The 15,110-nt window shown below is 43.4% G+C and overlaps 1 protein-coding gene across 1 annotated transcript in view; it reads right to left on the bottom strand.

Annotated features, from left to right (window-relative positions):
• SLC29A3 (solute carrier family 29 member 3) overlaps positions 1–14,439 on the bottom strand; it is a 44,553-nt gene extending 30,114 nt beyond the window's left edge. The window contains exons 1-2 of the mRNA XM_072995229.2: positions 14,307–14,439; positions 10,342–10,643 (exon numbers count right to left, since the gene is read on the bottom strand). Coding sequence (XP_072851330.2) covers positions 10,342–10,643; position 14,307 — 303 coding nt within the window. The 5' untranslated portion in view covers positions 14,308–14,439. The remainder of the gene's footprint in view (positions 1–10,341; positions 10,644–14,306) is intronic.
• Between the last annotated feature and the right edge of the window lie 671 nt (positions 14,440–15,110).

Genomic DNA, 15,110 nt, shown 5'->3' with positions numbered 1-15,110 from the left:
GCAGACCTTTGTAGGCAAGGTGATGTCTATGCTCCTTAAGATGCTGTCTAGGTTTGTCATTGCTTTCCTCCCAAGAAGCAGGCATCTTTTAATTTCGTGGCTGCTGTCACCATCTGCAGTGATCATGGAGTCCATGAAAGTAAAATCTGTCACTGCTTCCAGATCTTCCCCTTCTATTTGCCAGCAGGTGATCAGACCAGTGGCCATGATCTTCGTTTTTCTTATGCTGAGCTTCAGACCATTTTTGTGCTCTCCTCTTTCACCCTCGTTAAGAGGTTTCTTTAATTCCTCCTGACTTTCTGCCATCTGCATATCTGAGGTTGTTGATATTTCTTAATTCCAGTTTGGGATTCATCCAGTCCAGCCTTTCACATGATGTATTCTACATAAAAGTTAAATAAGCAGGGAGACAAGATACAGCCTTGTCGTACTCCTTTCCCAATTTTGAACCAATCACTTGTTCCATATCCAGTTCTAACTGTTGCTTCCTGTCCCACATATATAGATTTCTCAGGAGATAGATAAGGTGGTCAGGCACTCCCATTTCTTTAAGGACTTGCGATAGTTTGCTGTGGTCCACACAGTCAAAGGTTTTTGCCTAGTCAATGAAGCAGAACTAGATGTTTTTCTGGAACTACAGTGGTGCCTCGCTTAACGAGTGCACCATATAGCGATGTTTCCGTATAGCGATCCCTTTTTCGGGATTGCTATACGGAAACATACCCGATCTTCGCAATGGGGAAAACCCGCATTGCGAAGATCAGGTATTGCGGTGGCCATTTTGGAGCCGCCGAACAGCTGATCGGCGGTTCCAAAATGGCCGCCGGAAGCCCGGAAATGGCTGCCGGCAGCCGTTTTCGCGCCCTGCCCTCGCTTAGCGAAGGCGCGAAAATGGCTGCCGGCACCTGGAATCCTCGCTGAACGGGTAAGTAACGAAGGTATTGGAACGCATTAAACGAAGTTTAATGCGTTCCAATACCTTTCCCCTACCCGTTTAGCGATGATTCCGTATAGCGAGGGTTAATCTGGAATGGATTAACCTCGCTATACGGGGCACCACTGTATCTGGCTTTCTCCATAATCCAGCACATGTTAGCAATTTGGTTTCTAGTTCCTCTGCCCCTTCGAAATCTAGCTTGTACTTCTGGGAGTTCTCAATCCACATACTGCTGAAGCCTGCCTTGGAGGATTTTGAGCATAACCTTGCTAGTGTGTCAAATGAGTGCAATTGTACGGTTGTTAGAGCATTCTTTGGCACTGCTCTTCTTTGGGATTGGGATGCAGTGTGATCTTTTCCAATCCTCTGGCCACTGCTGAGTTTTCCAAACTTGCTGGCATATTGAGTGTAGCACCTTAACAGCGTCATCTTTTAAGATTTTAAAGAGTTCAACTGGAATGCCATCACCTCCACTGGCCTTGTTGTTAGCCATGCTTTCTAAGGCCCAAAGTCAGCAGCCACACTACCTGGGTTGACCGGGATATCCAAAACTTTCTTGTAGAATTCCTCTGTGTATTCTTGCCACCTCTTCTTGATGTCTTCTGCTTCTGTTGGGTCCCTCCCATTTTTGTCCTTTATCATGTCCATCTTCGTATTAAATATTCCCTTAATATCTCCAATTTTCTTGAACAGATCTCTGGTTTTTCCCTTTCTATTATATTCCTCTATTTCTTTGCACTATTAATTTAAGAAGGCCCTCTTGTCTCCCCTTGCTATTCTTTAGAAGTCTGTGTTTAATTTTCTGTAACTTTACTTACTACCCTTGTATTTTGTTTCCCTTCTCTACTCTGCTATTTTTAAGGCCTTGTTGCTTTCTTGCATTTCCTTTTCTTTGGGATGGTTTTTGTTGCTGCCTCCTGTACAGCCCAGTGGTTTTTCCTACTTTCTTCAGTTTAAACTTGAGTTTTGCTATAAGAAGCTGAGGATCAGAGCCACAATCAGCTCCAGGTCTTGTTTTTGCTGACTATATAAAGCGTCTTCATCTTTGGCTGCAGAGAATATAATCAATCTGATTTTGGTATTGCCCATCTGGTGATGTCCATGTGTAGAGTCACCTCTTGTGTTGTTGGAAAAGAGTGTCTGTGATGACCAGCTTGTTCTCTTGACAAAACTCTATTAGCCTTTGCCCTGCTTCATTTTGAACTCTAAGGTCAAACTTACCTGTTCCTTTTATCTCTTGACTCCCTACTTTAGCATTCCAATCTCCTATAATGAGAAGAACATATTTCTTTGGTGTCACTTCTAGAAGGTGTTGTAAGTCTTCATAGAATTGGTCCATTTCAGCCTCTTCAGCATTGGTGGTTGGTGCAAAAACCTGGATTACTGTGATGTTGAAAGGTCTGCCTTGGATTTGTATTTTTGAGATTGTATCTCAGTATAGCTTTTCCCACTTTTTTTTTACTATGAGCGCTACTCCATTTCTTCTACAGGATTCTTAGCCACAATAGTAGATATAATAATTGTCTGAACTGAATTTGCCCATTCCCATCCATTTTAGTTCACTGACGCCCAGGATGTCAATCTTTATTCTTGCCCTCTCCTGTTTGACCATATCTAGCTTACAAGGGTTCATAGATCTTACATTCCAGGTTCCTATGCAGTCTTTTTCTTTGCAGCATCGGACTTTCCTTTCACTTCCAGGCACGTCCACAACCGAGCATCCTTTCGGCTTTGGCCCATCCACTTCATTAGCTCTGGAGCTACCTGTACCTCTCCTCCGCTCTTCCTCGTAGCATGTTGGACGCCTTCCGACCTGAGGGGCACATCTTCCAGAGTCATATCTTTTAGCCTTTTGTTTCTGATCATGGGAGTTTTCTTGGCAAAGATACTGGAGTGGCTTGCCAGTTCCTGCTCCAGGTGGATCGTGTTTAGTCAGAACTCTCCACTTTGACCTGTCCCTCTTGGGTGGCCCTGCATGGCATAGCCCATAGCTTCTCTGAATTTCTCAAGCCCCTTCGCCATGACAAGGCAACAATCCGTGAAGGGGAGTAAAATGCTTGTAAAGTACTTAAAATGCTTGTGAAGTACTTTGAGGACACAGCGTTTTATAACATTTCTTAGTAGAGTTTTGTTAATCTATGTTTTAGTGGCAATTTTATTGCTGCGGGTTTTTACCATGTTATTGTCCCAATGGAAAGAGTTACTTTAAATGTTACATGGGCAAAGTACAAACATCATTCTTGGAATCTCACTAGTTCAATTCCAAAATCAGATATGCTGACTCTCCAGATCACATATAAGCAGTAACATTTCACTTATTAGACTACACTTCGCCATCCGAACAATTCAAATCTATTTGGAATGTATGAAGCCAGTTGCAAAAGGAACAAAGTATCAGGCCAAAGGTGGGGAACAAATGCCTCTCTAGATGTTGTTGGGCTATACCTCCCATCATCCCTCACCTAAGAATATGCTGGCTGCAGCTCACAGCAATACCGTCTGTCAAGACTGAAAAATTAGAAGTCATGGTTTCAGTTTTCCTTTAGAAACATAAGCCTGTTAGTCTGTGCCTGTGATGAGCAGGTCAGGAGAGAGGGGAGAAAGTGCCTATTAATTGAGATGGCATATTATCTGGCCTTATTGCTAGCACTTGGCACAGAGCTAATTAGCAAATAATGGTTTCAGCTTAGGAGATGGGAGGAGGAGAGAAGTTACCCGTGAGAAGTTACTTGAAAGCTTTAGGGTGATTTGACACTGGATTGGAGCATCCTTTCTAGAAAATGGAATGATACATATAAATGTGTGAGAAGTTACTTAGTTTTTGGCCTAGTATTTCTAAGGAAACCACTATACTCATTTATTGCCTTGCTGGCCAAATTATACTCTGTGTATGCTCCAGAACTATGCTGACATTCCGACAATATGTAAGTATTAGCCTAGGTCCTATTTATTTATTTATTTATTTATTTATTTATTTATTTATTTATTTATTTATTTATTTATTTATTTAATTAATTAATTAATTAATTAATTAATTAATTAATTAATACCCACCCATCTAGACCGAAGTCTACTCTGGTCCCAGGATAACTAGCTGCCTCATTTTCTTGGGGCAAGTGTTCAGGAAGTGTTCTTGTCTTTTTGAATACTTATTTGGGCATTAGGTTTTTGACTGTTTTTGTGATTTTTCTGAAACTGGAACTTTTTGCCCTTTTCCTTTCATCATTTTCAATAAAATATACAATTTTACAACAGCTCGATTATTTATTTATTTATTTATTTTGGAAAAGATGGTTGTTGGCACCAAAGAATTTATGTATTTACATTTATTTAAAATATTTTTATCCCACCTTTCTCTTTGAAAAGGACCCAAGATGGTTAATATCATTAAAAGACAATATTTAAAGCTAAGAACAATGGGTATACAAATATTAAAAAGAAAAAAGAAATGCCACTCTGAGAAACAGAAAACACAAGTAGTATTAAAAATCCAGTCAAAGCAATAATGCATAACAATCCATTTAACAATCACGCACAGGTAGCTAGTTACTGACAGAAGGCTTGCCTGAAGAGAAAGGTCTTTGCCTGCTTGCGAAATGACAGCAAAGATGGGGACAGGCTGGCCTCCTGTGGGAGAGAGTTCCAAAGCCTGGGAGCAGCAACAGAGAAGGCCCTCTCCTGTATCTCCATCAGATGTACCTGTGAAGGTGGTGGGACCAAGGGAAAGGCCTCTCCTGATGATCCAAGCACCCAGGCCAGCTTATACTGGGAGATACAGCCTTTGAGATAGCTTGGACCCAGGCCATTTAGGGTTTTACAGGTTAAAACCAGTACTTTGGATTGTGCCTGGAAATTGATCAGCAGCCAATTTGGATCCATTGAAAACACTTGACACTTTCTATGGGCAGCCCCACATAGAGCCCATTACAGTAATCCTGCTGGGATATAACTAAGGCATGTGTCACAGTGGCCAGATCAGATCTCTCAAGAAACAGACGTAGCTGGTGCACTAGTTTTCATTGTGCACATGCACTCCTGGATGCCGCCGAAAAGGGTCTTGCCTCAAACGCTTCCTGGGTGCTTTTACATTCTGTGGGTATTTTGGTATTCATGCAGGGTTGGAGTAAAGGTCAAAAGCACTCAATCTTCTGGATTTTTGGTAACTCTCTGAAGCACTGAATAGTCAAAGTGACTCAAGGTATTGGGAGGGGGTACCAGGCAGAAAGATTTCCCACAGCTGTTTGCACATCTGCCCCCACCCCCAGGATTTACCCACAACAGGCAAGTTTGGGCAGTGTGGCTGAGTGATTAGTTTGTGGTTAGTTTGACCCAGCCTAATATTGACATAGTCCAATAAAAAGTAGGGAGATACTGTACGTGTTACATATTTTCCTTCTGTCACATTTAGGAAAAAATGAGATTTTTCAATGGAGGAGGAAATGAAGCATATTTATTTTATCCTGTTTTAGAAACCAGCACTCTGAACAACATTGGCACCTGGCCACGTGTTCAAAAACAAGGAGAGGGGGAGGACAATTGTCTATAATGACAGATGCATTTATATTTACCTATAAATGTGCTGTGTAGTAGACAGAGAGATGGTCTAGGACCCTGGAGAACAGAGCGCGAATCCCCACTCAGCCATGGAAACTCATTAGGAGTGTGGCACTGGTTTAAAAAAAATTCCTTAAATATCTCAGTTATCTTGAAAGCTCTGTTAGGGTTGACAATAAGTTAGTTCCGACTATGTGTTCCAAACACACACATGGAAGTTATTAACTCTCCTGTCAAGAAATTAAGAATCCAAAAGAAGGAAAGAAACAAAGAATTAAAAAGAAAAACTGCACAGAGGACACCACGGAGGCTTTCTCCACTGGCAGGTTCGCATCTGAATGCCGAGCCCGTGAATTGCAAAGCGACAACTTCCTAGTCTTGCATGCCAAGTCGAGAGGCTCCAGGCTGCAGTTGGCAGCCTGTTCACACCTGCCAGCACTTGGGTGGGTGGGTGGGAGCTATAAAGTCCTATAAGCAGCTTGCAGAATTCAGAACAGGTGCTAAGAGGCTTTTGCTTTGGAAACACCGGCTGTATTTGACACCTGCAGAGTTCTACAGCCAAATTTTCCTCTTGGATTTTTATTCACCTGCTCCATCACAAAGACTGGAGTCATGGAGTGAAGTCCACAAGCAGGGTGACACACGGTGGTCCATAGAGATTGGCCTCCTGGCCACAGCTGCTTTTGATCTTCCCCTTTCCTGGGCATGCAATGCCAATCTGTAATAATCCTATGAGCAACAGTCATCATCAGCTGGGTTTTAGAGAACCACAGTTTATTAGCAGCGATGGAGCTGCACATCACAATAAGCAAGAATTCAACAAACCACATGAAAACCTCCAGTAAAAATAACATGGTGTTTTCAAACCACTGTGAGACTAGCAGGATCAAAAATGGCAGAGCTGACAACGGACGCAAGTAACATGCAGTGTATTAAGCAAAGGCTTTCTGCATTAAGTCTGTAGCCCATTTCACCACTCACTGTATGAAATCCCTGGAATAGTGCACTGTTGCACTTTCTCTCGTTTCATTTTCACACTCTCCTGCATGCACACAAGCACTATAAATAGCCAATATTTTCAAATGGCATTTTGATCAGAAAGCATACAGAGTAGAGACTTTCTACTTCTGCCATTTCAGGCCCCAGGCTTGCTTGGTGTCCTCTAGGGTCCCCTTCAAGAACATTTATTTATTTATTAACACTTTTCTCAATGTGGTGTTCCAACAGCCAGCCATAATTACTCAGCCTACCCTGTCTGAACTTTATTTTAATCCTCCCTCTAGTACTTGGCAATCTGATAGATAGGCTGGTAAAGCCTCTGTTCGGGTTTGATAGCACCTGCGAAAATTGTTTTTTCTAAACAGCCAAAGAAACTATCCTGCAGGGCCCAATGCAGCAGAAAATGACGGCAACATGAGTTTTTCTGTGCATACTGAGGGAAAAAAGATTGGTATTACACACCAAGACAGCAAGGCGATGCTTTTCATCTGCCAAGGTTATGCTGGAAGCAACCTCAAAGATACAGCTGATTTTGTTTATTAGAAGTTGCCTTTTGTGCCTTTAACACTTTGAGAAAAGAGAGCTCTAAGGATGAGATTTTTAGATTTCTTGGACTACAAATCCCATAATGCCCCACTCTGTGAGTTCTACTTGACTTACACACAGCTTACAGATTGCTAAATGTGGCTGACCTGGGACAAAAGGCATAAATTGGAAGGCTTTAAGGCTTAGTTAGGCCTCGCTCCACCTACACAGCTTAACGGTCAGAAAGTAAGCTCCCAGCTAGCACCTAGACAGGGACAGGAAGCTTAAGTACAGCCAGGCATAGCTAAACTTGAAAGCCTTTCAAATTAGGCCTTTTCTCCCAGGTGAGCCATATGTAAGGTGTCAGGTAAAACTCCCAGCATGAGGAATTATGGGATGTGTAGTCTAAGGGCCCTGAAAAATCCCCATTTGTAGTAAGATATGTTAAGAAAAGAGGAGATGCTTTGATAGTAAAACAGATAGTAAAACACTAAGTCTGAAGTTAAAGCAAACCTCCACAACATTTGCTTACAAGCAAACAACAGGACATGCAGTCTTCATTGTCAAGATGCAGCCCACTGAACCTGAAGCAACGGTTCTCTCTATTCTGGGAAAAACATATTACTCTGCCAAAGCTAAAAGGTCAAGGCTCCACGTGACATCAAAAAGCTGACTGTCGAAGTTTCATGCAAATAAAGAACTAAGAACGGGCAGAAAAGGGAAACAACTTCAAACCACTGTCTCCAATGTTAGCTCCTAGATCCAGGCACAGGAGATCATTATGTACACATAAAGCAATTTTAAAATCCATATACTTCATGTTATCAGTCACAGCAAGGCCTCTTATCTAGACTTCTCCAATCCAGAACCATCTTTATTTCTTAAAGGTCTCTTTATTCCAACATGAATTTGGATTTCACATTTCTAGGCACCCATATAGAAGTGTCTCACAGACAGCTTTATCTTCTGAAGCAATGCCCTAGCACTGAACTGATGAAAGTACATACACGAATTTCTAAGTACAGCATTTAATTTTTAGGAGCATTTCCAAGGAGATATACAGATTTTCTAACCTGCATCTTCTAAAGCAAAGAATGACATGGGTTTTCCGGAAAATTTTGAATCAGAATAATGTCTAATGCCTTAATCAGAGCACAAACTAGTTTAGCATACTTATCTTATATGAACTCGAGAAAAAAATCAGTATTTGAAGTGAAATATTTGATATATTAGCACCAATGTGCAAGTTTGTGCTTTTAGACTACATAACTGTCCGGGAACTAATGGAATTGTAGTCCCGAAACAGAAACCTGCACACCTGTAGTTGTATCAGACTAGCATTTAAACTTGGGACATATGGGCTGAAATGTGTGCTGTTCCGTTTGGCTCACTGTATGACGTTTCGCCAGTCATTCTAGCCTTGCCACTTTCACAGGGGACTTCAACACATCCGCATTCTTGAAACCTATGACAGTGTAGGCTTAGAGATTCACAACACTGTCATAAGAAATGAAAAAGAAGTGAAATGAAATGCTGGCCTGCATGCCAAGTAGAGTTTAACTCTGATTGGATCTGAAGAGCCAAAAGGTAAATTCATAATTTTATGACTGAACTGGAATATTTTTTTAAAAAAGGGACGGGTTATCTCCCTGCACCTAGTTTACAAATCAATAAAACATAAGGGGCAAAATTCTGTTGGCATAACTTGGGTCAGGTGCTGCAAGCATTTAATTTAGAGGAATTACAAGCTTTATATCCACTTTGTGTTTGGTTCCAGGGCTCCCGAGGGCTCCCTTTCATCCTGGGGAAGCCCTTGGGAACCTTCTGATGGGGAGAAGAGCCTTTAACAATTAAAAAAATAATAATCACCCGCAGTCCCAATGCCACCTGAGCATGACAGCAAGAGCTTCTCTCAGTTCCAGGAATATGCAAATAAGCTTGCTTTCTTTGGTGGCTGGTCTTCAGGACTTAAACATAGGATCCCTTTGAAGTCGTATTTCATACACACACACATGCACGGAAAGACTGCAAGACTGCCAAAATGTTCAACACTGTGTTTTCAGCTCTAATTGCAAGCTATCTATGAGGTCTAGGTCTGCTCTCAGATTAACAGTGAAACTTGAAAGCTCACCTAAGTTTGCACTGAGACCCCACTTCCCATCCCTGAAATAATAACCACCAAAAAGTGTTCAGCGGAACTTTTTTCACCACACACTATGGATTGTAGATAGAACGCAAAAGTAGCAAAATTATGCATCCAGCAGGATTACCACAATTCAAAAAGCACTGTTGCATAAAAGCAACCACAACGAACCAGGAATTCAATGCTGACAGAAGACAGACTCTAATATTCCTTCCTCCTCTGTTGGAGCACAGAAACCAAGGAAGCTGCTGAAGGAAAGGAAGGCACCTCCTCATAACCAGCGAGGAAATATAACTCTCCATAGCTCTCTCTCTCTTCTCTGTCAGCCCCCAGAAGGCTAATTTGGCAAGGGGCTTGTCTGTCAAGGTTTTCCCCAAGCTAGTAACTTCTGTGAGTTTCAGAGGAAATCTGGTTCCCAGGAAAGATGATGTGGCTGGGGAACAGAACATGAGAACAAGACTATGCATGCCCTGTTGGATCACACAATAGCAAAGTATTTTCTTCTGTCTTAAATCTCTTGCCCATTGATTCCACTGGTCAGGACAAACTTGATGGCCTTGTAGGCCTCTTTCAATTTCACTTTTCTATGTATTTTTTTAAAAATTCAATACATCACTTCTCGCATGGATTAACCAGACATCTCTAGCAAGCCCACAAGCAGAGCATGGAATATGTGAGAGAATAAATTTTCTTTATCCATTTTCTATGTGTTATGCACTTTCTACATAACTTTTGGAAACATCTGGCATATCATCTCATTGGCACCTTCCCCCTAAACTAAAAAATTCCAGAGATTAGGTGAAAGGAGTCATATGTATGAAACGTGTTTGTAAAAGAAAAATAAAGTCTTCTGGGATGGCAGGAGGAATTAAAACAGACATCAGATTAGGCAGGAAAAAAGTGGGGAGAAGAACACACTCATAGGAATTACTGCAATCCACAAAAACTCATACTGAAATAAATCTGGTAATTTTAAAGGTACAACAATACTTTTGTTTTGTTTCTTTTTATACACAGCATCTATTAGGAATAGTTTGATAATCTCTCTGAACACACATAGGATCGACATGGCACCTTAAAGTTACCGTAGCTTGTGTTCATTACTGACAATAAAAAATCAGATCTATGAAAGAGTGACCGACCACCACCCAACAAAGTTAACACATGAACTCGCCATGCTTACCCGAACATCTAATTCTCCTTGCGCTGCTGGAGAGATTTGTTCTGAGCAGTTCTGAAGTTTGTACATCCAATAATGCTTTGCTGTCATAATGAAGTTCAATGGCAAAAGAGAGCTTGTCCCCAGAAGGAAGAAGATAATGTAGGCCCCATTGAAGTGATCTTTGGGTTTGGGGAAAGCGAATCTGTTTTCCACTGGCTCCACAAACAGTGGTGCTTCATCTTGGATAGTGGTGTTCATGCTCCTACACAAGGCATTAGCACTGCAATGGCAGTCGTCGTCTTTGTCCTCCAAATCAACAGCCACTTCAAGAGAAATGAAAGAAATAAAGTGCAGGTTACCGATGTGTATGGGGGGGGGGGGTGTCCCCTGTTCCCGTCTCTGCTCTCTCCATTAACACTATCATTAACTTTTTGCTACAGCTTGAAAAGCCTACTTCCTTGAACCACCACTTCCACAATCCTTCAACCAGCATGGCCACTACCTGTAATTGTTGTTTAAAAATTAACTTTTCAGAAGTTCTGTGCCTTTCGCATTGAATGATTGTTGGAGTTGCCAGTGGAAAATCCCACCGTAAGAACCATGTTAGGGTGTAATACTTTGTTGTTAGTGTTATATAGTACCCAAGTACACTACAGGTAAGTCTGGAATTCAAATTTCTCTTCACGCTCAAACTCACAGGGCACAGACTGGGCAAACTGCTTTCCTCTAAATCCAGCCACTGCCATTTCTATAATGGGTGTATGTGGCTTACCTCTCAAGGCTGATCTAAGGATTATTGAGAGACTGACTACATCGGCTCTTCAGCCTGCTGCATGGAGAGCTGCAGGGCAACTAGTGTGCTCTAAAAGCTGGTGATTAGACCACGTCTTTGCTAGAGCACACCAGCCCACGCCCCAAAGCGCTCCTACCCACACCTTTCTGGCCCCTGCTAAAGGGCTTCTACTTTTTTGGTGCAGAAAGGATCACTCTGATTTGGATCGACTCCAGCACCTGTGATTGCTGGAACCAATCCAAGGCAAGCCTTCCTCTTTCAATTTGTCAATATAGTGAGGTAGTTTAACAAGCAAGCCCTTTCAGGATACTGACAAATTAATCAATACTCCTGGCTTGGCAAAGGAAGTGAAAAAGAATAATTTTTTTTGTTTACTGTATGTAGACTATTGCTGATGTGCTACATCACTTATAATTTTTTTGAAAAATCTCTTCTTTGCCTTGTCTTAAACAGTTGGCCGAGTAACCCACTGCAGGCAAAGAAATTAAAAACATTTTTTTCAATAACTGATGCAGCAATAGCCTACATACAGTCAAAATGTTTTTCCTTTTCACTCCCCTTGCTTGCTGCTGACCAGGGGAACTGATTAACTGACCAATATTCTGAAGTGGTTTGCTTATTAAGCCCCTTCACAATATTGGCAGGAACTATTTCTCTGTGAATGGTCAGGCTTGATTAGATTGTTCTAATCAAGCCTGCCTGCTCCCAAGCGGACCACACTAGTTCGCTCCCTGCTGCTAATGTGGCTGTAGTCTGAGCTTTAATCAAATGCATAATATTAATGCTTATTTTTAAGAAACAGTAGCCATGTGCTGCCACTGAAATCTGTAGAATCTGTCTGAGCCATGCCAAAGAAATTCATTTTAAACACAACAGAATCCCTGTATTAATAAAAATTTCCTTCAGTCCTCCAGAACAGACATAGCTACCTAGAGTATCTTTAGACAAAATCCAGCATTTCCTACTGAGGCCCATTAAAGCTGAAGTACATCTTTAAAAGGACCTATTACAAAATGTTCTTATTTAAACAGAGACTTTAAAAATATATTCTGTAATATGACTTAATTGGAAGGGAGGCTTTTAGAATATCCACTCAGTTTTCTTTTGTTTTCCTTATGAAGCAGCTAAATTGTTAGTTTCCTTGGGTCTGTAGAGAAGGCAGAATAAAGTGGTTTCCAACACACTTTCCAAGAAAGTAGCTGTTGTGAGTCTGTCTTGGAAGACTGGAAAAACTAAAATGGAAAAGAAAGCCAAAATATTGTGGCACTTTCAAGACTAATAGGCTTTATTTCAGTCTGAGCTCTTGTAGAGCAAATTCTACATCTTCAGACATAGGAGGGCAAATATATGGAATAAACACAGGGAACATATATTTGCATTCCTCTGTCTGAAGAAGTGGATTTGGATCCACAAAATTTCACACTGAAAGAAATCTGTTACAGTGGACCCTCTACTTATGGAATTAATCTGTATTGGAACAGTGGCTGCAGGTCGAAAAGTCTGTAGGTCGAGTCTCCATTGACTTACAATGCATTGAAAACTGATTAATCCCATAACCGACCGTTTTTGTTCCATTTTTGTTCCATTTTGGTTTTTTTTCTGGTCTGCAGGTCGATTCTCTGGCTGCAAGTCGAACCTCAATTTTGTGGCCAGAGAAGTCTGTAACTCGAACAGTCTGTAAGTCGAGCCGTTTGTAAGTCGAGGGTCCACTGTAGTCCCTATAGTGCTACAGTATTTTGCCTCTTTTTCTCTTTAACTTTTGCCAAAAATACTATTGACTTGTCCTGTATATGTATATGGGACAGCTACACTCCATATGTACATAGTCAAGGAACATCACACAGACCAAGCGATAACAAAATGCTATCTCAGGACTTTTTTTGGGGGGGAAATAACATTATTTGAGGCCACAGAAAACCAACGTAGATATGTTTGTAAGCACATACAATACGCTTCCCATTTTTTAAAGCCTAGCACCCGGCTCAGCAGCCAAAGTTAGTGGGGCAAAAAGAGAGAGAGAGAGAGAGAGAGAGGAGAGAAGAGAAGAGGTCCCTCTCACGCCAATCCAAAAGAGACACAAATTGCCAATTTAACCTCTTTCACTTGACCAAGTGCTGGTTCAGATGTGCAAGCTTTTCAGTTGGACAGAGGTGCGCTCCAGGCCAGAGGAGACTTGACAATGCACAGAGTTAATGGTTCACCATGTTCAGCTTGATTAAAAGAAAGAAAAAGCAGGGGACGGGTGGTGGTGGTGGTGGTGGAAATGCTGCCCAGATGCTGTAACCAGGCGTCTTTCCTTCCAAATAAACTCTGGAGTCCAGTTCAGGAATCAAACTTTTTTGTTTCAGCGATGGGTGGGAAAGCCACCCTTCCAATACAAAGTCAGGTTCACCTTAAAAAAAAAAAAAAGGAATTTTTAGGGGCACCTGAAACTTGTCTTAGAGGACTCCCGATTTTTAGGAAACTGTATTGTCCTTAACTGACTTCTCAACCCGTTCATCTCTTGCCTTCCCGCTGCTGTCACCGGATCAGACCCACACCGGGAGGGGCAGGGGGCAAGGAGGTCGAGGGTTCTCCCTCAGATTTACTGCTGAAGCGCCCAGTTAACTAGAAAAGAGTCAAATGGGCACCATCCGGAAAGAGGTCAATAAATAATTACCCCCAGTTTCTTGGGTTACCCACCTCAAGCAAGGACCCCTTCCCTGTAAGTTGCTGGGGGCGGGCGGGCAGGGCATGGAGCGGCCGCCCTTCAAAGGCGCAAAACGGGGGTCGAAAGCTGTCTCAAGAGGCGGACCGCGGAAGCCCCTGCCCTCAATGCCAGGGTGTGGGGAGGAGGCCCAAGTGCCCCGTAGGGGGAAAACACAGGCCCTCTGCACATGCCCACTGAGTCTCTTCCCGTCCCTCAAATCCTGCCAAGGAGTTCCTTCCTCGGCTTTCGAGGCTGAGACGCCGCCGCAACAGCAAGGGAAGGGAAGGGAGAGGGGGAGAGACAAGAAGGAAGCGGGGGAACGAATGGAGAAATTGCGAGCTACACAAAAGAGAGAAGAACAAAGACACACACACACACACACACACACACACACACACACAAACAAACAAACACAGAGGAGTCGGCAGAAGCCCCCGGCAAGCCCGCGGGCGAAGGCGCGCCAAGCGAAGCAGGCAGCCCCCCCGCGCGGGAGACGCCACTTACTGTCCTCGGGCTTGCTCGCCTCCTCTCATCCACTCCGGAGGCCCCGGTCGCGGCGAAGGCCTTTCACCCGCGCCCGGCCCGGCCCAGCCCGGCCCACTCGGGCCAAGCCCCGCCCGCCGCGCTGCCTGACGCGCCGGCGGCTGCCCCCGTCAGCCAGCCGCTTTGGGCGGGCTTCTCCGGGGGCCCGAGGAGGAAATGGGCGGCTGTCCCTGGGCAGCGGGCTGGCTGGCTGGCTGGGCCGGCTAGCCGTGGGCTCGCAGGCGGCGGCGGTGGCGCCTCCGCCGGGTGGGGTGTCGCTTCATCTCCGAAAGGCCCTCTCCTCAAGGCTGGGGCTTCCTTCGGGATCATCCAAGGGGGAAGGCTGGGTTTCCTTCTTTCTGGCTTTGACCCGATCCTCAGTCCCACCTGTTGTTGTTGTTGTTGTCGTTGTCATCATTACGCCTTCGTCAAGCCGTCTTGGTTGGCTGGCTTGCTCAGCGCTTTCGGCATCTCGCTGCGGAGCCGGAGTCTGTTGGGAGTTCGATTCCCCGCTGGGGCCTCTCCCAGGAAGAGGCATCCTTGGGCAAATACTTCGTTACTGTGTTACTGTGGGATTTGGGCGCTTAGGCGCCAAAATAAATTGACTGCTGGCTCCTGGCTGGTATTATGAGTTGCGAGGGAGGCACTACTGTATTGCCCTTTCTGTTTAGGCAGGAAAATGTCCGGTGAGGATCTTGAATCCTACCACTTCCTTTTTCCCACCGTAGACTAGGATGAAGGACATAGGGAGGATAAGGTAAATGGCTGCATAGCATTTACAGGTAT

The sequence above is a fragment of the Pogona vitticeps genome, chromosome 3 (assembly GCF_051106095.1).
Source record: "Pogona vitticeps strain Pit_001003342236 chromosome 3, PviZW2.1, whole genome shotgun sequence".
Lineage (NCBI taxonomy): Eukaryota > Metazoa > Chordata > Lepidosauria > Squamata > Agamidae > Pogona > Pogona vitticeps.
This window is presented reverse-complemented; position numbering and strand designations above follow the sequence as displayed.